General features: G+C 36.8%; 1 protein-coding gene across 1 annotated transcript in view; it reads left to right on the top strand.

Annotated features, from left to right (window-relative positions):
- The window catches only part of LOC138437732 (solute carrier organic anion transporter family member 1B3-like), an 85275-nt gene that overhangs the window by 47208 nt on the left and 14543 nt on the right, over positions 1-23524 (top strand). The window contains exons 5-11 of the mRNA XM_069585565.1: positions 5484-5616; positions 9904-10025; positions 11120-11266; positions 11458-11556; positions 14543-14788; positions 17854-18018; positions 21573-21768. Coding sequence (XP_069441666.1) covers positions 5484-5616; positions 9904-10025; positions 11120-11266; positions 11458-11556; positions 14543-14788; positions 17854-18018; positions 21573-21768 — 1108 coding nt within the window. The remainder of the gene's footprint in view (positions 1-5483; positions 5617-9903; positions 10026-11119; positions 11267-11457; positions 11557-14542; positions 14789-17853; positions 18019-21572; positions 21769-23524) is intronic.

Raw genomic sequence — 23524 nt, 5'->3', positions numbered from 1 at the left:
ATTCCAAGATGACTGGCTCTAGATTAGTGATCACACCATCGTGATTATCTGGGTTGTGAATATATTTTTTATACAGTTCTTCTGTGCCTCTAATCTCTCTTTTGTAAAGGGCCATTGCTCTGTCTAAATAGGCTCATCATTTTTCTAAGTTATTTTAATAATTGTATTGTTTGTTAAATGAGCAGTGGCTCCTAGGAAAAATGTGGAATATATATCTGAGTTTGTCATTGTATGAGTAAATCTCTTTCTATTAAATTAAGGGGTGCATCTATCATAAGGTTTTAATGTTGTAGGCTGGCCTTCTGGTCCCTCACATGGATATATTTGGACACTTTGATAAACCTCTTGTACTTTGCTTTGAGAAACTCCTGCAATTTGGCAAGAAATTCTCTGTATAGGCCAAGATTTAGGCCATAAATGTTTGGAAATAATGGTAATATTGGATCCAGTATCAAGAAGACCAGAAAATATTTTGTCATTAATTTTGATATTTATATTTGGTCATACATAGTAATGCTCGAAATTCTCCAAGACAGACTTTAGCAATACGTGAACCATGAACTCCCTGATGTTTAATCTGGTTTTAGAAAAGGCAGAGGAACCAGAGATCAAATTGCCAACATCCGCTGGATCATGGAAAAAGCAAGAGACTTCCAGAAAAACATCTATTTCTGCTTTATTGACTATGCCAAAGCCTTTGACTGTGTGGATCACAACAAACTGTGGAAAATTCTGAAAGAGATGGGAATACCAGACCACCTGACCTGCCTCTTGAGAAATCTGTATGCAGGTCAGGAAACAACAGTTAGAACTGGACATGGAACAACAGACTGGTTCCAAATAGGAGAAGGAGTACGTCAAGGCTGTATATTGTCACCCTGCTTATTTAACTTATATGCAGAGTACATCATGAGAAATGCTGGGCTGGAAGAAACACAAGCTGGAATCAAGATTGCCAGGAGAAATCTCAATAACCTCAGATATGCAGATGACACCACCCTTATGGCAGAAAGGGAAGAGGAACTAAAAAGCCTCTTGATGAAAGTGAAAGAGGAGAGTGAAAAAGTCGGTTTAAAGCTCAACATTTAGAAAATGAAGATCATGGCATCCGGTCCCATCACTTCATGGGAAATAGACGCGGAAACAATGGAAACAGTATCAGACTTTATTTTTGGGGGCTCCAAAATCACTGCAGATGATGACTGCAGCCATGAAATTGAAAGACGCTTACTCCTTGGAAGAAAAGTTATGACCAACCTAGATAGTATATTTTAAAGCAGAGACATCACTTTGCCGACTAAGGTCCGTCTAGTCAAGGCTATGGTTTTTCCTGTGGTCATGTATGGATGTGAGAGTTGGACTGTGAAGAAGGCTGACCGCGGAAGAATTGATGCGTTTGAACTGTGGTGTTGGAGAAGACTCTTGAGGGTCCCTTCGACTTCAAGGAGATCCAACCAGTCCATTCTGAAGGAGATCAGCCCTGGGATTTCTTTGGAAGGAATGATGCTAAAGCTGAAGCTCCAGTATTTTGGCCACCTCATGCGAAGAGTTGACTCATTGGAAAAGACTCTGATGCTGGGAGGGATTGGGAGCAGGAGGAGAAGGGGACAACAGAGGATGAGATGTCTGGATGGCATCATGGACTCGATGGACGTGAGTCTGAGTGAACTCTGGGAGTTGTTGATGGACAGGGAGGCCTGGTGTGCTGCGATTCATGGGGTCGCAAAGAGTCGGACACGACTGAGCGACTGAACTGTTCTGAACTGAACTGAACTGATGTCCATAAGGATTGCTTTTGATCTGTATTACCAAATCCTTCTGTCCATATATCATTAGAGGAGTTAATAGAAATGTAAGGTAAAAGAAGTAATTGGGCAATTTTGTCCCCCTTTTTGAATTGTCTCAGTATCTGAGATGACATCATAATTTAATTTTTTTCCTTATAATCTGAATCAATTATTTCAGATTGAACAGTAATTTCTTTAGAAATCAGACTAGATTGCCCCATATAAGGCTGAAGTTTTGTGGGGGTAGGGATCCATAAAGTCCGGTATGTATTCTAGAAGGGACTGCTTGAGGAAAAAGAAGAAAATCGTTTAGGGCTGGTATATCGATGGTAGCACTGTCAGATGTTGAGGGTTTGAGGGAAAAGATGGAGTTTGTCCCTGGTTTTTGTTGATGGGGACCCGGGGAGTCCCCATCTTTGAGTTTTTTGAAATAGGGTTTTTTTTTTTCAATATCGTATATAGATCACCATTTTTAAGCCCAATGTACCTCCTTACGACAACAAGGGCAGACTCCTGGAGGTTTTTTAATAGTTTTAATTGTGTGTGTGTGTGTGTGTGTGTGTGTGTGTGTGTGTGTGTGTTTTAGGGCAATCCTGTTTTAAATGGCTCTTATCCCCACAAGCAAAACACCTTTCATTTTTCTTTTTAAAGGTAGCAGTAATTGTTTCAGCTAACATTTGCATTTTTTGAGTTTTTGATCCTAAGTTGCAATAAGCCTTTAAATAATCAATAACATTTCTGGTCTCATGAATTGGAGCGATGGCTCTCTGACGTTTCTGATTCGCATTTTCATATATAAGTAAGCAGCTTTTCTATTTGCACTTTGGCTTCCTCTTCGACACCTCTGGAAGATAGCAACTCTCAGTCTAGCTAAAAAATCAGCATAGGCTTCATTAGGCCCTTGTAATATCTTTGTGTAGCTACCTTTAGGTTCTCTTTGAGGAGTAATTTGATCTCAAGCTTTAAGGGCAACTTCTTTCGATTTTTCACATAACAAAGGAGGGCATAGTATCTGAGCTTCCACCAGATCAAATTGTCCCATACCGGTTAACATTTTTAAAGTAATTTGGTTTGGGGGAGTGCCAGCTTGAGTATTAGAATTGACAAAATCTCGGGCCACATCATGAAACCACATTATCTATTGAAGATATTTTTTAGGTTTAAGAAAAGCTTTTATCAAAATTTGTCAATCATAAGGAATAAAAATTTTAATAGAAGATGTCATAGCATTTAGAAGTTTTTTAGTAAAAAGCAAATGAGGGCCTATATAGTTACAGCTTTTTCATTTGTTGCATGTGAGAAAAATCAATGTCTTCATATTGAGGTATTAGTTGTCTTTGAGCATTAACATTTTTTTAACACAGGAAAGGCAAAAAGATCATCAGCCTCATAGACTCGAGATTGCAAAGCCAGTAAATCAGAAAGTCTTCATCGTGAAGGAGAATGAGTGGATTGTCTGTTTTCATAAATATGAGTGTGTGTTAGGGGCTTATCAGTGTCATCACAAAAAGCATTGTTGACTTTAGTGTCAAAGAGAGCATCAGAAGAATCTTCATCAGATTCATCTTGTGCTCAAATCGAGGGGACCTTCTGTTTCATGCCTGTTACAAGAGGAGGAGCGCTTGGGACAGCCGGAGCAGGGATGGTGGGAAAGTTCTGAAACATTTTATGTTGTTCTAATTTGGCCTTTTGTAGTCTCATCATCTAATTTATATTCGTATATTGAGCGTTCTGCTTGTTGACGAATATCAGGGGGGCTAGAATTGTCTTGAAATGGCAAGATCATGACTTTTAATGAGGGCCGACAAGGGCCAGAAATCTATTGGAATATTTTCTCCCAGTCTTGCAGCTCCTTCAACTTTTTTTTTTTTTTAACCCAGTTCCAAATTTTTAAATTGAAACTGTCTTCATCAGGGAACCAAGGACTATATACAACCACTGTTTGGAGACAAGCCTCTATCTGTTGATGTGAAACCAAAAGTCCTTGAACCTTAAATAAATGTTGAAGTAAAGTAGAAAAGCGGTGGGGCTTTCCAGCCGTTTGTCCCATAACCCCTCAATTACCAACCTCTGTAGGTCCTAACAGTCATTCCGTCCGCTTGCCAAGGGCGTTCACCAGGTCCCTGTTCAGGCACCAATTGTCACGATCTTTGTAGACCAGGACCTGGGGACTGGAGTCGACGAGAAGAAGGACGCAGGGGACACAAGTCTCGAGTGAAACAAGGGTACTTTATTTGCAGAAACACATGCTTATATGTCTGCAATAAAATGATTACTCAGCCATTAAAAAGAATGAAATTCCACCAGTTGCGACAAAATGGATAGTCCTAAAAGGTCACTGAAGGGAGTCACTGAAGGGAATCCAAGCAGGTGCTCTTTCCCATGATCTCAGTCCTGAGAACTGCGTGTAGCTCTGCTCATCCCTGTTATCCAGGAACTGGTAAGGAACAGAGAGTCCTTGAGAAACAGCTCACAAAGGAAGAAAACAACATACTGAATCCCTTAAAGTTGAACGTCCCCTGACAGAGTATGCCATGGCCAAAGAAAAAGAGCATACTCGTAAAAAAAATATGTAGTCGATAAAACAGACATAAACTTTGAGTCCCTTCAAACCATTAAAAAGTGGGGGAAAAGGAAAATGGGCAGACTGTTTAACAAGATATAGAACTGGGGATTAAAGTTGTTTGTTTGTTTTTTAAGAACATTGAGTATATTGCTTTGTTGTCTTCATTTTGATTTTTATTTTTCCAATACTCATGAGATTTTATATAATTACTGAGCAATTGAACTATTGAGAAATTGAATTATTTCTCTTATTTTATGAACCGGTTGCTGAATGCCTTTGCCCATTTTCCTTTCAAAATTTATGTCTGTTGTATAAATTACATACATTTTTTACAAGTATGCTCTTTTCCTTTGGCCATGCCATGATCTATGTGAGATCCCAATTCCTCACCAGGGACTGAACCCTCTGTTCATTTATCTACTCTTGTCAATGGTATGTACATTCTTTTAGAGCAGATACCATACAGTGTTTATTCTTTTCTTATACTTCTGGCTTCTAGGACCATGGAAGGTACTTAATAGGAATTTAAAGAATGCTAAAAGTGAATGAAAAATGCATTGAGTAAATATCTTTCCTCAAGTAAGTTTGTCCATTTTTCTCCATTCCAATACAACCAACTCAACTCCAAATTCTTCATAAAATTTTGCTTCACTCATATCACCAAGTAATTCAAGTCCTTTCACTCTTATCTAAAGTCAAGTCTATTTATTATTAATACCATACAACTGTATAGTGAGCAGCCTAAGGTAAATGAGTATTATCCTAATTAGATTACCAGATCTTTGAGGAAAGGTACCACATCTTATGGGCTTCCCAGGTGGTGCTAGTAGTAAAGAATTCACTTGGCAATGTAGGAGACCTAAGAAATGCAGGTTTGATCCCTGGAAGAGGGCATGGCAACCCACTCCGATATTCTTGCCTGGAGAATCCCATTGAGACAGAGCCTGATGGGCTACAATTCATAGCATTGCAAACAGACCAACACGACCAAAGCAACTTAGCATACACATACTATACTTATGCTTTATTTGTATCCATTCTGGGCTTTCTATTCTCTTGGACACAAATATGGACTCAGTTACTGTTTGCTATAATGAATCATAAAAAAAATAATTTTGTTCTCTTTGTAGGAAATTTGCTTGTGATTGTATTTGTGAGTTACTTTGGAGCCAAATTACACAGACCAAAGCTAATTGGAATTGGTTGCATTGTTATGGGAACTGGAAGTATTTTGACTGCTTTACCACATTTCTTCATGGGATAGTAAGTGGCTCTATGCTATCAATGATCATTTCCTTGTAAATTAATCATAGAATTTTATTTTTTATGTTTAAATAAGTATTCCCCTTAAGAAGAATGTCCACTAAGCATGTATAAAAATGGATTATATTTTCTATATAATAATTAACTCATTGTTTTATCTACCGTGGCTCTCATTGATATTGAAATAAGAATAGCAATAAATCAGGTGCAGTTTCATAGAAAATAAATAAGCTTTTTGTAACTTTTAATATAACATATATTTTATGTCTTTGCCTACAAGATTTTGATACTATTTAATAAGGCTTTATTTACTGACCTCAGGTCCAACTGCTCACCACTCAAAAATTAATATCTGAGAGACAATTGTTGGCAGAAAGGAAACTTTGCTTTTAATCAGAATGTAAACAATCTGGGGGAGAAGATGGACTCCTATCCCCCCAAAATCAATTCCCATGATTCTGTTTAGCCATAAAAGTTTTTGAAGGGAAAACAGGAGAGATCTGTTAATCATTGAGATAGAGTGTCAAAGTCCTTACCATGCCCCACGGTGGGCAGGCTTGTCAACCTCTTGTGATCTTTCTTTAGATGCTACATTGTTCACACAGTTTGTTCACTGAAGGGAAAGCTAGGAAAGAGATCTGGTCATCTATTAATTACTTAATAGATGATTACTTAATTGATTGATTGACTAATTACTTCTTCATTTTTACTTCTTTGATCTGCGGAAGGAATAGGCAGTTAAGGTAAGATATTGTGTGATCAAATCATTTGAAAGGTGTGCTTTGGCTAGAGGTTGAGGAGCACACGGGGGTGCCTGATTAAAAGTTAGTTACAGTGTAGTTTTGCTAAAGTGAAGAGACAAAGGGACCTCCTGCAGAGACCTCTTTCCTGCCAAAAGCTTCTCACAACTTCCCCACTCAACTCACTGCAGTATGGATTTTCCCACTACCATCTCAGTCTTCTACCTAAGTCTCTGCGTAGTTTTAATTAGAGTCAGATACTGATGACAAAAAAAAAAAAATAGTGATGGCTTAAATAAGATAGGAGCTTATTTTTTACATAAAAAGTTAATGTAGCAACCTAGGCTTTGACTGGCCTTGGCTTCATGGTGTAAGTTGTGGCAGTGTTGTTCCTTACAACAGGACAGAAGAAGGGAAGAAGCAGAAGAAACAGAACTCACACAGGCTGAGGCTTAAGGAATATCTTCAGAAGCATAACGCTTCTACTGGCTTCAAGCTGGCCAGAACTTTGTTACAGCTCACATCTAGATATAAAGTTCTCGGGAAAAAATAGACTTTATTTCAGGCATATATTTCCCAGCTAAAGATCCTAGATTCTGTTACCATAGAAAGGGGAGAATAATGGATACTGAGAGCCAATGAGCAGTTTCTGCTAAAGATATAAATACCTTACTCATTATCAAAGCCAACAACCATGCTTTTTTGTTATTAATTAATTACTATATTTGATTTTCATAAGGCCTTTCTTCTTCCTGGTACTGTTCCTTCTCATTTCCATCATCTTATTCCCTCTTGATTTATTTCCTCCTTTTGGCTTTTCCATCATACCCACCCTTTCCTTCTGCTTCTGATGCCATAGGGTCAGTCTTGCCTAAGTTCCCTTACCAATCTTCTGCACTTTACACTCTACATGATTTCTGTCGAGTACATGCATTAAATGCAACTATCACTGTACAGTGAGTTTATCTTATACTCAAGAGTTATATAATCAACCACCTCATGGGTATCTCCAGCCTAACATCCTACAAACATTTTCCACCCATATATTCAGAACTGAATTTATCTCTGTGCCAAAACCAGCTCAGATTTTTCACATTCACTCTTTCAGCAGTGATTCATTTATCCACAGAGAGATTCAAACCAAAGTCAAGGATCTCATCTTAGACTTATTCTTTGTTTCAGTACACATGACCGGTGGTCACCAAATCTTGCTTTTTCTTACCTCCTATATGTCAAAGTTGTCCCTTTTTTCTTTCCCATCATCTCTGGCCTGGACTTTCTGCATCCCATCCCGACTTCATTGTAACTCACATTCTATACTACAGTATTCATTTTACTTTTTGTAATTTTTATTTTAAAAAATTATTTATTTGGCTGCAGTGGGTCTTATTGCAGCACATGGGATCTTTAATATTCATTGCAGTATGCAGAATCTTTAGTTGCAATATGTGAAATCCAGTTCCTTGACCAAAGACCAAACCCAGGCCCCCTGCATTGAGAGCTCGGAGTCTTAACCACTGGACCAGCAAGGAAGTACTATGGTGTTCATCTTAAAAACAAAAATCTTATTATTTTACTCCTACATAAAACTCCCAATATCCTAGAACAGTGTTTTTCAAAATTCAGATCCTGAAAAACTTGTCAATAAATAAATCAATTCAGATTATTGACACCGACAATTTTTTTTAATATGATAGAATAGAATAGAATAGAACAGAATAGAATAAAACAGTTATTCTGTGAAACTTTCTTTTTGGTTTGATAAATGTGTGTGTGTGTGTGGATATGTATGTATTGTGATTGTGATGCAAAATATATTTCTCACTGTTGGTATAAAGTATTGAAAGTCTCTTGCCTAAAAATTAATATCTTGGTTCATTTGCATATACAGATAACTCATTGATTTGACCTTGACTGTCTTCCCAGTTTCATTTTATACGGCTTCCCATGGTTGAGGACCGCATTATAGGTCTGGAGTTTTCCACATGTGCCATAATAGGTCATACTTTTGTTCATAGTGTTTCTACAGCTTTGAGTGTTTTTCCTTCTTTGTCTACTTGTTAAATTCCTTTCTATCTGAAGTTTTCTCTAATCCACACCCTTCTGAATATCCAAGCAAAGTTGATCATCTCTCTTTCCTTTCAACAACTCAGGACCTGACATATTAACATTTTTGTATCTTTCATCATATACGTTTATCTTAGAGGATGTAAGATATTTTTATAACAAAAGTTGTGTGTTTTATTTCTAGTGATTTGGAGTTGCACATAATGCCTGGCATACAGTAGGTTGCCCTTGGAACTCACAGGGTACCTCAGTATTTTTCATTTATATTGTTTATTGAGGTATAATGGATGAATTATAATAGTAATAGGTGCATAACATAGAGATTTATTATTTTTATAGATTATACTCCACTTATAGTTATAAAATGCTGGCTATATTCCCTGTGTTGTACATCACATCTTAATATCTTATTTCTTTTGCACCTAGTTGTTTGTACCTCTAATCCCTTTAACCTATTTACTCTCTCTTCCCCCAATCCTCTTCCCACTCGTAACCATTAATTTGTTCTCTGTGTCTTTGAGTCCGTTTCTGCTTTGTTATATATGTTCTCTTTATTTTTTTAGGTTCCACATATAAGTGAAAACATACAATCTTTGTCTTTCTCTGCCTGACTTATTTTACTAAGCACAATACCTTTACATCCATTCATGTATTTTTTTTAATTTATTTTACTTTATTTTACTTTACAATACTGTATTGGTTTTGCCATACATTGGCATGGATCTGCCACGGGTGTATACGAGCTCCCAATCCTGAATCCCCCTCCCACTTCCCACCCCATATCATCTCTCTGCATCATCCCTGTGCACCAGCCCCAAGCATCCTGTATCCTGTATCAAACATAGACTGGCGTTTTGTTTCTACATGATAGTATGCATGTTTTGATGCCATTCTCCCAAATCATCCCACCCTCTCCCTCTCCCTCACAGTTCAAAAGTAGGTCCATCTCTGTTGTTCTAATTAAGTTCTTCCTTATCAAATTGAAATAGACTAGAACTTTTTAAACTAAGTTTTGAGGAATCAGGCATATGATCTGTGTGTGTGTGTGTGTGTGTGTCCATGAAAGAAATTCAGGTAAATTATTGATAGAAAATGCAGGTGAATCAGTATGATTGTAAATTAAATTTGAAAGTTTAGATTGTAACCATCTTTGAAGATAATTCAAAGGGATGAATAAATGCACTTAGCAATTTTTTTAAAAACTTGAAACCAAGATATTTCATGCATTGACCAGAATATAAGAATTCTTAGGATGACAATAATGTGATAATCCACCTTGCCTGGGGATTATTGCATGATATGTCTTAGCGAACAATTCTATTTTACTTTTACCTATCATTTCTCCTAACATATAGGCTGGGAAACTGATAAAGAGTATCCTGATAATTTGGAGAAGAGAATGGTACAGTTAAAGGGGGAAATTCCTCTGCATTTCTGGGAAAAGTAAAACTATTCAGTAAATATAATGATGTTCTTACAGTTACAGGTATTCTAAAGACACCACTTTTAATCCATCAGAGAATTCAACATTAAATTTACCAACTTGTTCGATTAACCAAAGTTTGTTACCCAATAGAACATCATTGGAGGTCGTGGAAAAAGGTAAGAATTGAACTCACACTATTGAATATTACTGTCACAAATAAAGATTCTAAAATTTAACAATTATATTACATCTATAAAAAACTATTATATTATATATTAGCAAAGTTAATTTAAAAACAACAGGGAAAACATTTTCATGTATATAAGACAAAATTCATTGTTAATATATAAAAAGCTTTTAGAAGCAATAAGAAAAAAGAAATATTTTGATATGAAATTGGCAAAGAAAATAGGCAACTAATGTAAAAGAAGAGGATGTGGCATGAATATATTTAAATGTAATTTTACTCTTTATGAAAAATGCAAATTATTATACAAATTAAAGATTATTTACCTACTAAAACACAAATCCCTTTTATTATAGTACTAGTTAAAGATTTTGCTACCTATTAGATAGGAAAAGATTAAAAATAAAAAGAAATGAGGTAGAGGGGAAAGCCACATTTTATGTATTATAGAGAGTGTATAAATTAATCTTTTGGAGGTTAATTTTTAAGATGGTAAAGGGCAAAAATATGCATATCTGCTTAAATCAGCAATTGTACTTTTATTGCTTTATCTTAAAGGAAATAATCAGGAATATACAGAAAGATTTATTTATCATTATAATCATGGCATCCCATGGCACTCCACTACTCTTGCCTGGGAAATCCCATGACAGTAGAGCCTAGTGGGCTACAGTCCATGGGGTTGCAAAAGACTCAGACATGACTCAGCAGCTAAACACAGCAAACAAGGAAAGAGATTGATTAAAGAAATGATGAAACATTCAGCACACTATGATGCAGTCATTAAAATCCTGCTATAAGAACATAAAGAATATTATGCATATTTTTGTGTTCACTAAAAATGTGAAAGATATAAGTAAACATCAGAAGTGGCTCTCTGTGTGATGGGATTACAGATCATTTTACTTGTTTTCTTTGTGTTTCTCTATATTGTCAAATTCTGTAATGTGACTATAAACCATTCTTATAATTAGAAAAGAACAAAACACTTTAAATGGAATAATTAAAGAGTTACGTTAGTTGAGTTTTTGATAGGAATGCTAAGATTAATGTCTAAAATAAAGCATCTTCTTGTCTATGTAGGTTGGGAAAAGGATTCTGGGTCATATATGTGGATATATGTTCTCATGGGTAATATGCTTCGTGGAATTGGGGAAACCCCTATTGGCCCCTTGGGGATTTCTTACATTGATGATTTTGCTGAAGAAGGACATTCTTCTTTGTATTTAGGTAATGTACAGAAAATAGTAGATTTTATGGTTACTTTCCCTGGGTGTAACTTGCAATAACACTGCTCCTCAACTCATTCTTTTATTTAATGAAAAATTTATTTGGAGAAATATATTAAGTAATATTACTTTTAAAAATTTAATAAGAACCATGTATTATTGGCATTTGATAAAAATGTTTTATGTTTTTAGGTAATTTGCTTGCAGTAACAATGATTGGTCCAATCATTGGCTTTGTACTGGTATCTCAGTTTTCTAAAATGTATGTGGATATTGGATACGTGGATCTGAGTAAGTACTCTCAGAACAAGGTAACATGATAATGCTTTTGAAGTACATGACAGCATTCTTCCAAATAAGTGAATTCATTCTTTCAGTGGCTTTTAGCAGACTAATCATCAAAAGTTACAAACAGGAAATGTGTTAATATCTATAATAAAAATAAAATACATCTCCTGTCAACATCAAGTGGTGCCAGTAGTAAGGAATCTGCCTGCCAGTGCAGGAGATGTAAGAGATGCTGGTTCAATCCTTGGGTCAAGAAGATCCCTTGGAGTAAGAAATGGCAACCCACTCCAGTGTTCTTGCCTGGAAAACTCCATAGACAGAGGAGCCTGGGGACCTACAGTCCATGGGGCCACAGAGTCTGACACAGTTAAGCACACACATAGCTATCTAAATCAGGCTTTTACAGCTAAGCACAAAATAAGAAAATTTAAGAAACTTAACATGACTTCATCCAAAATATTGCAAATTAATTGCAGGTCTCTCAGTAGGCCTTCTGATGTCACTTACCTGCATTTCTTAGAAAACCCTCTCTATCTACATAGTTTAAAGTCTCTTCTAAAATGTGGCTCCTCTTCAGAGAAGCCTTACTTCACCATGTTCTACTGGCACCAAAAGTTAAACACCCCTGTTAATCACCAAGAGCAGGTCTTTACTGTAGTCTTTATCACAATGAGCCACAAATATTCGTACACCGATATGCCATCTCTTTTAGAACATAACAATATAGTGTCTGCATTGACATATAATAAGTAATTAGCATTTGGAAATAAGCAAATCAGATTTTCAAATCAGATTTGCACCAGGGCTGCATGGAGGGGACTTCACAGCAGTCCAATGATAACCACAGTCTTGCAAGTATTTTAATATAAAACTAAAATGTGGACCTGATGGAATATGTTATGTCTTCTATTTTGGATGTGTGAATCATATTCTATGTTTCTATTCATTCACTTCCAGGTTCATCATTGTTTTTACCACCAGGAACCTAGGAATAAATGGTTATTAAAATCTTTGGAATTATAGTTTTGTAACCTCTTCTCTATAGTCAGAAATTACTACTCATAGTGTTTTAGACACATGGTAATCCCATTTCTACCACTGCATGTCAAGACTTAATTACACCTTCTCTTAGTCAGTCATGGGTGTGATATAAACATATGAAGTGCACACTGGCGAGCTCCAATGCCAAAGGAGCCAACAAGATAACAAGTGAATAAAGAGTGTTAAGTCTGATGGTTAAACTTGTAAGAACTGGTAGTGGTGAACTACCCTCTGAACACAGTTGAAAATGAATTTATTACTCAGGCTCAACCTATCCTTTTCATGCAGAAATCAGGATCCAGCATTGACAAAATCTACTGATTGGTTTTTAAGAAAATCTAGAAATACAGACTTTCATGTAGAATCTTCCAATTTTTATGATAGTGTGTGAGCCAAGGAGAACACTTCAGAAGGCTGTGTCTAGACAGGTTATGATCTCTAGTTCTTTTGTGTAGACCAGGGATAGAGCGCAAAAAAAAAAAAAAAATGTTACCAAAGTGACATTTCTGACAGATGATGAATAAGTACTTGGCATATAGATGGAGTCTCTGATTTTACCAATCATTTCTAAAGTCTACCAGAGTTGCTGATTATGAAATAATATGAACATGCAAATCAATTTTAAACTCAGATCTATGCATAGTTTAAAACCACTTCAATAAATAGAATGAATAATTTACTTCTCTATATCAATTCAATGTTTTCTCATGTTAAAGAGTTTTTCTTATAGATCAAAGAGTAACAACACCATTCTTGTGCTTCAAATTTCTAGGGTGTGTTTGTGTGTGTGGTACTTCCTTATTAGAATTTTTACTTTATACTCACTGAAACAGTTCATTTATACTTGTTTAGATACAGCACATGGACCTCCCTGGTGCTCAGAAGGTAAAGAATCTGCCTGCTATGCGAGAGACCCTTGGGTCTCTTTGGTTTGATCCTTGGGTCAGGAAGATCCCCTGGAGAAGGCAACCCACTCTGATATTGTTGCCTGAAAAATTCCATGGACAGAGCAGCCTGGCAGGCTACAATCCATGGGATCGCAAAGAGTCAGGCACAGCTGAGTGGCTAACACACACAAATATAGCACATACATATCACTCACACAGCTTTAAGGGAAAATATTATTGAAATAAAATGGTTAAATTTTCCCTAAAATTTTGAGTTCAGATTTTGAACTCGGAGTTTCAGTATGTATATATCTTCACCATTATCATCCTCTGTGCTGTCAAAGAGTTGGAAATGCAGGTTCTAGTAGTGGGGCAGGAACCTTACTATTAGCTCTGGGACTTTCTTGCAGACTGCTGTAAGTTTCATTGCTGGTGATTTCTTGACCTCAGAAGATGATGCCAATATAAGTTTTCAGACAGTGAGGATTCATGCCTTCCATATTGCTATCGTTGTGATGCTCAGTCATGTCCAACTCTGTGATCCCATAAACTTCAGCCCACCAAGTTCCTGTGTCCATGAAATTTTCTAGGTAGGAATACTGGAGTGGGCTGCCATTTTCTACTCCAGGGGATCTTTCCAACCCAGGAATAGAACCTGCCATCCCTTGTGTCTCCTCCACTGGCAGTTGGATTCTTTATACTGAGCCACCAAGGAATTCCAAAGTTGGCCCTTAAATAGTTTGCAGGCTTTAATTGTTCCATAAGGACAGATGTTCAGTCATGTCAACACAAAAGCCACCGAGTTCACACAGTCTCCATCAATGACAACAGTGTCGTGACTGATTCCTAGACAGGAGCAATTGTAAGATGTCCTTAAACGTTAGACTTACCCTTATTTCAAAATTGAAAATGTGTGAAAAAAAGAAAACATTGTCTCAGAATGGATGAAACATCATCTACTTTCTCCATCTGTGAAGTACAGCAATTATTACCAATATTTCCCAGAAATTCTTGCACTTCAAAATGATTTTTGACTGGCTTTTTCTAATTCTCTATTCTAGGCACTATCAGAATAACTCCTAAGGACTCTCGTTGGGTTGGTGCTTGGTGGCTTGGTTTCCTTGCGGCTGGACTAATATCCATTATTTCTTCTATACCATTCTTTTTCTTGCCCAAAACTTTGGATAAACCAAATAAGGAGAAAAAAGCTTCAGCATCCTCAATATCTTTGCCTATGAAAAATGAAGAAAAGAGTCAAATGGCTAGTTTGACCAAGACTGGGCAAAATGTTACTGACACTATAACTGGTAAGTATTTCACATTTATAGTCAGTTTGGAGTTATTAATCCCAGTGAAAGAGAGAGGTAAATATTCAAAAATAACGTCACACTCAAACCATCTAAAGCGAATGTTCTTCTGTACTAAATTTGGCTGGATTAGTCTTCTAAGATTCCTACTAAAAAACTTCATAATATTTTCTGAACACGTATCATCTCTGTAGAGAAGAGGATTAGGCTGTGGTCTTTAGCAAGGAGAAACCAGAAAGGTTAAAAAACTATCTATTATTAGTAAACCAAAAAGTATGTAGTCATTTCCAAATTATTTAGTACAAATTATGAGTTAAAAGGACTCTCTCTCTTTTTCTTTCTTGCTTTCTCTCTCGCTTCCTTCCTCCTTTCTCTCTTTTCCTTTTTTCCCTTCTTTATTTCCCTCCCTTCCTTCCTTTCTTTGCTTCACAAATGGTACCAGGAATCATATTATGCCCTGATAATAGAATATTGCCTCTGTTTTTCAAGTATTTAAATACAGTGAGGTTGTAACAAGAATATAGGCAACAGCCATATAGTGCCTATATAAGGAATTCCGAGTGCCTATAAATTGGGCAACTTTATACTTAGGTGGAGACATGGAGTATGCAGAAGGAAATTAGATCAAGTTTCTTTCTAGATAATTAGAATAAGATGGTCTTCTTGGTACTTATATAGAAAACATTGCTTACCTAAATATTCAAAATGAAGTAGAAACGAGTAGTAGCAAAGAGGATTGGAGTCAGTCATATAAAGAAGAATCCTCCATAGTAGAGGATGGTGACTTTCCTTTCCAACATAAGCTGCCAAAGACTAATAGAGAACAATTTAGGAGCACTAATCTGTTATTGATCCAGCAGCAGTCAGAGCAAGATGATTGAAACAATGAGATGATAACAGTGCAGTTTTCAGATCACACAGCAATGGTGGAGCAGGAAGAGTCAAAGCAGAGCAACACCTGAGCCCTTGGCAACTTTTCAAGTTAAAGCTGAAGTGACCTTAGAGGTTGGTGGAGCCCAAGTGCTCCCTCTCATTAGTTCTTCCACCTACTCCTTTTATTGTTACTTTCTCCTCCCCATCGCTCTAATCTAAAGGCAGTGGTGTTACTTGTATGGGCTCATCAGAGATTTAAGTTTTCGACAACATTGGTAACTTGAAATTGGCCAAGTGGGAGAAGTTACCACCACTTACTACCAAAATTGGGAAATACTCAAATCAGGCATTGTGCTCCCATGAATCCGTTGTTAAACATTTACCAGCACATGACTGAAGAGGTTTTTGAAATTAATATGCACAATAAAAATAGCATCCCATTGAATTTTCATCCAATTTATGCTATTTTCATACTGCAGCAAATTAAACCCATTAAAAGTAGTTGATTATTTAAACCTGTAAAGAACATGGTTGACTGTAAGCCCAGAAAGAATGGAGAGGATAATGAAAATACAAAATTAGAACAATTGTTAACATCATCTGTATTATCAACTGTGTTTGCAAGATAGTGACCAACATGAGATAGCAAAGAGGTCCTTCATATGTGCTGCTGGGAACAGGTGAAATAACTAAGAAGTTTTATTTAGAAAAATTATATATCTAATTTGAACAGAAATAAGACTAATTGATTAGAAAGAAATAAATCTTTCAGTTCATTAAAGAAACAATTTGTAAACATGGAGAATCAACCAAAAATGGAGCAATTTCTTTCTGAAATAATCAGCTTAATGTCACTTGCATTGTTTATTGATCAAGTTATTGAGGTTACATAATGGATCATGATTATGTAGAAGTACAAATGATGTCCAAGTTGTCAGTCACCTCAAAAATTCAATGATTTGCAGAACCTATATGTCTTATTTCTTTTGATCAAATATCACAACTCACATAGAATGCCTCACAAGTCAATGGTTCTTCCTGACTGGGGAGTCCCATGAGCAAAGTTTACCATTTTTACCTAATAATTTTAAATATTATTTATTCCTGCTATATATTTCCATACATCTTCTTCTTCCCTCTTCTAAGTCCTCTGCCCTAATCTTTTTTCTTATTGTCATAAGCAGATGAAGCTATTTCTTAATTACCATTGGATAGAAGGTTTGATTCTGACCATGCTTGATGGAAACCTTTAGAGTTCTACAGCACAAGATCTTTCAAAGTCCATACCATCCATCTCTCCAGAACGACATCTTGTTCAGTCTTGCTAGACTTTGATACTTCCCACTGTTTTCCTAAGTAGTTCTTTTCACTTTACCTCCCATTGCAGCTGGTTAACCTGGTGATCACAGACTGAAATCACATAATTCTTGCTAGGTATAGAAATTATGGATTTGTTACACTCCTGTCTATAGGCAGGGGTTTTTGCCTACTGTTGTCAAAATGTCATTTGAGACACAATATCTCTTTAATAAAGGTGATTGTTAATACTGCCAGAATTATTGAGGCAGTATTTTATGGTAGACACTATATACCAGAAAAAGAGTTTTGAGTCCTGGCACTAAATTAAACTTACATTTTGAACCTTAGTATTCTATTTTTGTGAGCTTTGGGTTCATACTATTTTTAAGGTAAATTTCTACTTACTAATTATATTATTAATATAATCATTATATTATTAAATGCTAATAAATAAGAGACATTTCATTAGCTTTTGTTCCTTCAGTGCCTAGCATATTACCTGGTACCCAATCAAAACCCAAACATTTGTTAAACAAATGAATAAATGAACTAACATGTATGCAGTTGTATAGTAGAGTGCTATTAGTCAAATATGAAGTGAATAAGCAACTTGCTACAACAAACAGCATGTATGCTTGATCCTACTTGGGAATAAAATGAACAAAATAAATAGTTCATTTTATTTAGTTTATTCATAAAAATATGAATGTACGTAAGGAAAGAATGGAAGCAATATATTTTAAGAAAACTGCTGGCAGTAGAATTGCAGAGTATTCTGACTTTTGTGCTATATATTTATGGAATTTTAAGTCATATAAATTATATTTACCAGATTAAGATATTTATGTATATTTAAGCTGCATTATATTTTCTTTCTTTTGATGTTTTTATAGGTTTCCTCCAGTCCTTGAAAAGCATCCTTACCAATCCCTTGTATGTTTTAACACTATTTTTGACACTGCTACAAGCCAGCAGCCATATTGGTTCTGTTACTTATGTGTTCAAATACATAGAGCAGCAGTATGGCAATTCAGCATCTGAGACGAGCATTTTGCTTGGTAAGACCCATTGTTTATGTTTGCTATATAAACGACAAACTACCGAGTAAATGAGTTCCAAGTTATATTTTGTTGTGAAGGCAATTTCCTGTTTTATTAAACATAGTTTTCTTTTTTTCAAATTTTATCAGATCCATCCATTTTGTGATATTACCATTGTTCTGCCTTTGAAGTTGCATCTCATGTTATTTTTTATAATATTATTCCTTTATTTATTGGCTGTGCTGGGTCACTGTCGCAAGCACTTTCTCTAGTTGCGGTGCGCAGGGGCTACTCTTCACTGCAGTGTGTGGGCTTCTCATTGCGGTGACTTCTCTTGTTGTGGAGCACAGGCTCTGTGGCATGCCGGCTTCAGTAGTTGCAGCAGACAGGCTCAGTAGCTGTGGTTCCTGGGCTCCAGAGCACAGGCTCAAATGTTGTGGGGTCAGTTCAGTTCAGTCACTCAGTCATGTCTGATGCTTTGCGACCCCATGAATCGCAGCACGCCAGGCCTCCCCATCAATTACCAACTCCTGGAGTTTGCTCAAACTCACGTCCATCAAGTTGGTGATGCCATCCAGCCGTCTCATCCTCTGTCGTCCCCTTCTCCTCCTGCCCCCAATCCCTCCCAGTGTCAGAGTCTTTTCCAATTAGTCAACTCTTCACATGAGGTGGCCAGAGTTTTGGAGTTTTAGCTTTAGCGTCAGTCCTTCCAATGAACACCCAGGACTGATCTCCTTTAGAATGGACTGGTTCGATCTCCTTGCAGTCCAAGGGACTCTCAAGAGTCTTCTCCAACACCACAGTTCAAAAGCATCAATTCTTCAGCTCTCAGCTTTCTTCACAGTCCAACTCTCACATCCATGCATGACCACAGGAAAAAACGTAGCCTTGACTAGATGGACCTTTGTTGGCAAAGTAATGTCTCTGCTTTTAGGTTGATCATAACTTTTCTTCCACAGAGTAATCGTCTTTTAATTTCATGACTGCAATCACCATCTGCAGTGATTTTGGAGCCCCCAAAAATAAAGTCTGACACTGTTTCCACTGTTTCCCCATCTATTTCCCATGAAGTGATGGGACCGGATGCCATGATCTTTGTTTTCTGAATGTTGAGCTTTAAGCCAACTTTTTCACTCTCCTCTTTCACTTTTATCAAGAGGATTTTTAGTTCCTCTTCACTTTCTTCCATAATAGTGGTGTCATCTTCATATCTGAGGTTATTGCTATTTCTCCCGGCAATCTTGATTCCAGCTTGTACTTCTTCCAGCCCAGCCTTTCTCATGATGTACTCTGCGTATAAGTTAAATAAACAGGGTGACCGTATACAGCCTTGATGTACTCCTTTTCCTATTTGGAACCAGTCTGTTGTTCCATGCCCAGTTCTAACTGTTGCTTCCTGACCTGCGTACAGGTTTCTCAAGAGGCAGGTCAGGTGGTCTGGTATTCCCATCTATCTCAGAATTTTCCACGGTTTATTGTGATCCACACAGTCAAAGGCTTTGGCATAGTCAATAAAGCAGAAGAAGATATTTTTCTGAAACTCTTCCTTTTTCCATGATCCAGCGGATGTTGGCAATTGTAGTTGTTCCATGGCATGTGGAATTTCCCTGGGCCAAGGATTGAGCCTCTGTCTCCTACACTGGCAGGTGGATGCTTTACCACTGAGCCACCAGGGAAGCCTTCAAGGAATTTTGGAGGAAGTGAATTCCTGAAGGAAAAGTGACATGTGAATGTGAATATACATGTAGCTACAATATCTGTATAACTGGATCTTACAATCTAGTGCTGAGATCGTGAGGCAAATCCTTTCTTAATATGACTGTTATACTCCCATCATTCATGAACTTTGAATTAGGATCCAAATACTTATAGAAAATAGGGCACTGTTGTTTCCAAAAGAAAAATCAATGTAAACACATCGTTGATATCTACATAATTCAAAACAAAATTATCATATTTTAGAGAGGTTTTTTGTGGCATGGGGAGCTACAATATCTATTTCCGATGATATATGAAGGCTTGTTTATGAAGGAAAGGTTTCCTCATATTATTCTTTCCCTACCCACAATACAGTCTTTGCTGGTATCTCAGCAACAGAGAATCCACTTGCCAATGCAGGAGACACAGGTTCAATCCCTGGTTCAGGAAGATCCCCTGGAGAAGGAAATGGCAATCCATGCCTACATTCTTGCTTGGAAAATCTCAGAGGAGCCTGGTGAGCTACAGTTCTTGGGGCTGTAAGAGTAGGACACGATTTAGTGACTAAAACAGCAACACCCCCAATATAAGATTCTGAAGAGCAGTAGAATGCCCAGTATAGAGCCCAGATCTTTGTAGAGACTTAATATTTTATAAGTTAAAGCTATATTTTGGAGAAGGTAATGGTAATCCACTCCAGTGTTCTTGCCTGAAGAATCCCAGGGATAGGGGAGCCTGGTGGGCTGCTGTCTATGGGATCGCGCAGAGTCGGACATGACTGAAGCGACTTAGTAGCAACAGCAGTTTTATTTATCAAGAGGTATATAAACAGGTCATCAGTAAACAAGAAAATAATAATTGTGTATGATGTTCTTATTGAACTTCAATTCAGTTCAGTCACTCAGTCGTGTCTGACTCTTTGTGACCCCATGAACCGCAGCACGCCAGGTCTCCCTGTCCATCACCAACTCTCAGAGTTCACCCAAACTCATGTCCATCAAGTCAGTGACGCCATCCAATCATCTCATCCTCTGTCATCCGCTTCTCCTCCTGCCCTCAGTCTTTCCCAGCATCAGGGTCTTTTCAAATGAGTCAGTTCTTTGCATCAGCTGGCCAAAGTATTGGAGTTTCAGCTTCAGCATCAGTCCTTCCAATGAACACCCAGGACTGATCTGCTTTCCTTCCAAGGAGTAAGTGTCTTTTAATTTCATGGCTGCAATTACCATCTGCAGTGATTTTGGAGAACTTAAAACTATAAATTTAACTCTTAATAAGGTTCTCAGCCTAATTTTTTTGTTAAAAGAATCTTCATCTTTAACAAATCTTGCAGGACTATGAAATGAAAGTTATAAGGGGAATCAATTATTCGTGACACCACATACAGGCCTGTTTATCACCTCAGGGCATATGTGTGTTTGGATGAATAAAGAAGAGAAATTAAGTGTTCAAATCTAAAGTACTGGGAAATTTATAGGAAGTTTTTAAGGATAGGAAATCCTCATTTTAAAGAAATATATAGGATTTATGTGATAGGATAAAAAGTCTCAGAGTCAGGAAGATGATACTTTGTTGTTGTTTTCCAGGGAGAAAACAAAAAGTACCTTATAGAAACAATATGTTCAGATATACAGATATTCTCAGTTCCTGGCTTTTGCTACTGGGAAGCTAAACATTTAGCATCAGCAGGGAGAAATTATTTTTGTCTCTTCCACATGGTACACTAGTCCTCTACCTTCATCCTAGACTGTCAGTCTTCTGTTTAATAAATAATAAGATTGGATTAATTTGGTTGATAGATAGCATTTCACACATAAAGACATTCAGGATAACTGTATTTATATAATTACATAATTACATTTTTTTTTCTCTTCTAGGATTCATAACCATACCATCTTTGGCAGCTGGAATGTTTACAGGAGGATTTATTGTTAAAAAGTTCAAGTTTACCCTGGTTGGAATTGCCAAATTTTCACTTTGTACCCATTTGATGTCCTTCCTATTTCATCTATTAAATTTTGCACTAATCTGTGAAAACAAATCAGTCGCCGGACTAACTCTGACCTATGATGGGTTTGTATATATCAATATATCAATTGCACAACATGTAGGCTATTTAATGTAAGAGAATGTAAGAAAAGCAAGGCAGATACCAATCTTTACTAAACTTTAAGCTGAGAAGACCGTCAACTCATAAATTCTTAAAACATTTCTTAAGATCTCAAAAGATTCATTTCTTAAGATCCATTTTTTCCCTCCTTAAAGAAAAATTATAACTAGCAAATCATTGTTAATCAACTGTACTCCAATATAAAATAAAATTCTTAAACAAATAGATACATAAAAGAAAATCTACATAGTCTGTAATAGTAATAGTTATTACTTATGGGGTGTTTACAATGAATGATAGGTACTTTTGTCAATATTTTATAGATAAGAGCAAAACTTAAGAGAGAGACACAGATTATATGATTCTGACTCAAATCTGAAAATTTTGACTCCAAAACTGTTTGTCCTAACCACTGGGGTCTTGGATGACTCATGAGAGAAACATAAATGACATTTTCCAAAAGTGACTGAACAATCTTTATCTGCGGTTAATTTTGATGTTTAACAATTATCTTTATAAGAAAACTCTTACATTGTTCCGAGTTCTCCTCTTCTGCAAACCCATTATGTTTTCTGGTATTATCTTTATTAGCACTAGAATTGATATTCTATACATATAATAGTATATTAGGCCTAGAAAACTTCTAATTTTCATTATTATCACACATTGTGCAGTATAGCTAGTACTACAGTGAAAAGTGAAAATGTTAATTGTGTCCAACTCTTTGTGACCCCATGAACTCTAACCCACCAAGCTCCTCTCTCCATGGAATTCTCCAGGCAAGAATACTGGAGTGGATTGCCATTCCATTCTCCAAGGGCTCTTCCCAACCCAGGGATCAAACCTGGGTCTCCTGACTTGAAGGTAGATTCTTTACCATCTGAGCCACCAGGACTATGATCTCTACCCCAAATCAAGGGCAAGCTTCCTGTGCAGCTTTCTTTGTTTGTTTATTGTGGTAAACATCACACAGTGTAAAACACATTATTTTAACCATATTTAGCTGTACAGTTCAGTGCCTACCAAGTACATTCATCTTGCTGTACAAATCTCACCAAAATCCATCTCCTGAATTTTTAACCTTCCTAAACTGAAACGCTGTCCCCATTAAACACTAGTTCCCCATTGCCTTTCCCCATGCCCTCCACCCCAAACCTCTGGCCTCTACCAATGTATTTTCTGATTCTATGAAGATGTATTGTCATCTCATGAATATAACCAACAATTTTGGTTTAGGAAAGTTCACATCAAATAACAAGCAAAGATACCTGGATCATAGTTTAGTAACCATGGTTCTTAGCACTGCTTATTGTTGGCTTTAAGTTTTTAAACTCTGGATCTTATAAGGTGTCCATTTGAACCTGTTGAATCTTCCCACATTCACTTAACATCATCTTATTCTTAGAGGCTCGCCAACTTAATCTTGAATTATCTCCCCACTCTGTCCTCATCCTCTTTGTTGTTGAAATATTCCTATCAATTATCACTCACTCTGGTAAATCAAAATACAGAGTACCTAGAACATTGAACTTTAGGGGGAAAAGAACCCTGGAGATTACACAACCCAACCCTCTCAGAGGTTAAAGCGTCTTCCTCCAATGTGGGAGACCAGGGTTCGATCCCTGGGTCGAGAAGATCCCCTGGAGAAGGAAACAGCAATCCACTCCAATATTCTTGCCTGGAGAATCCCATGGATGGAGAAGCCTAGTAGGTTACAGT

Source organism: Ovis canadensis, chromosome 3 (assembly GCF_042477335.2).
Source record: "Ovis canadensis isolate MfBH-ARS-UI-01 breed Bighorn chromosome 3, ARS-UI_OviCan_v2, whole genome shotgun sequence".
In the NCBI taxonomy this organism is placed as follows: Eukaryota; Metazoa; Chordata; class Mammalia; order Artiodactyla; family Bovidae; genus Ovis; species Ovis canadensis.
Note: the sequence above shows the minus strand (reverse complement) of the source record. Positions and strands in the feature narration are given on the sequence as shown.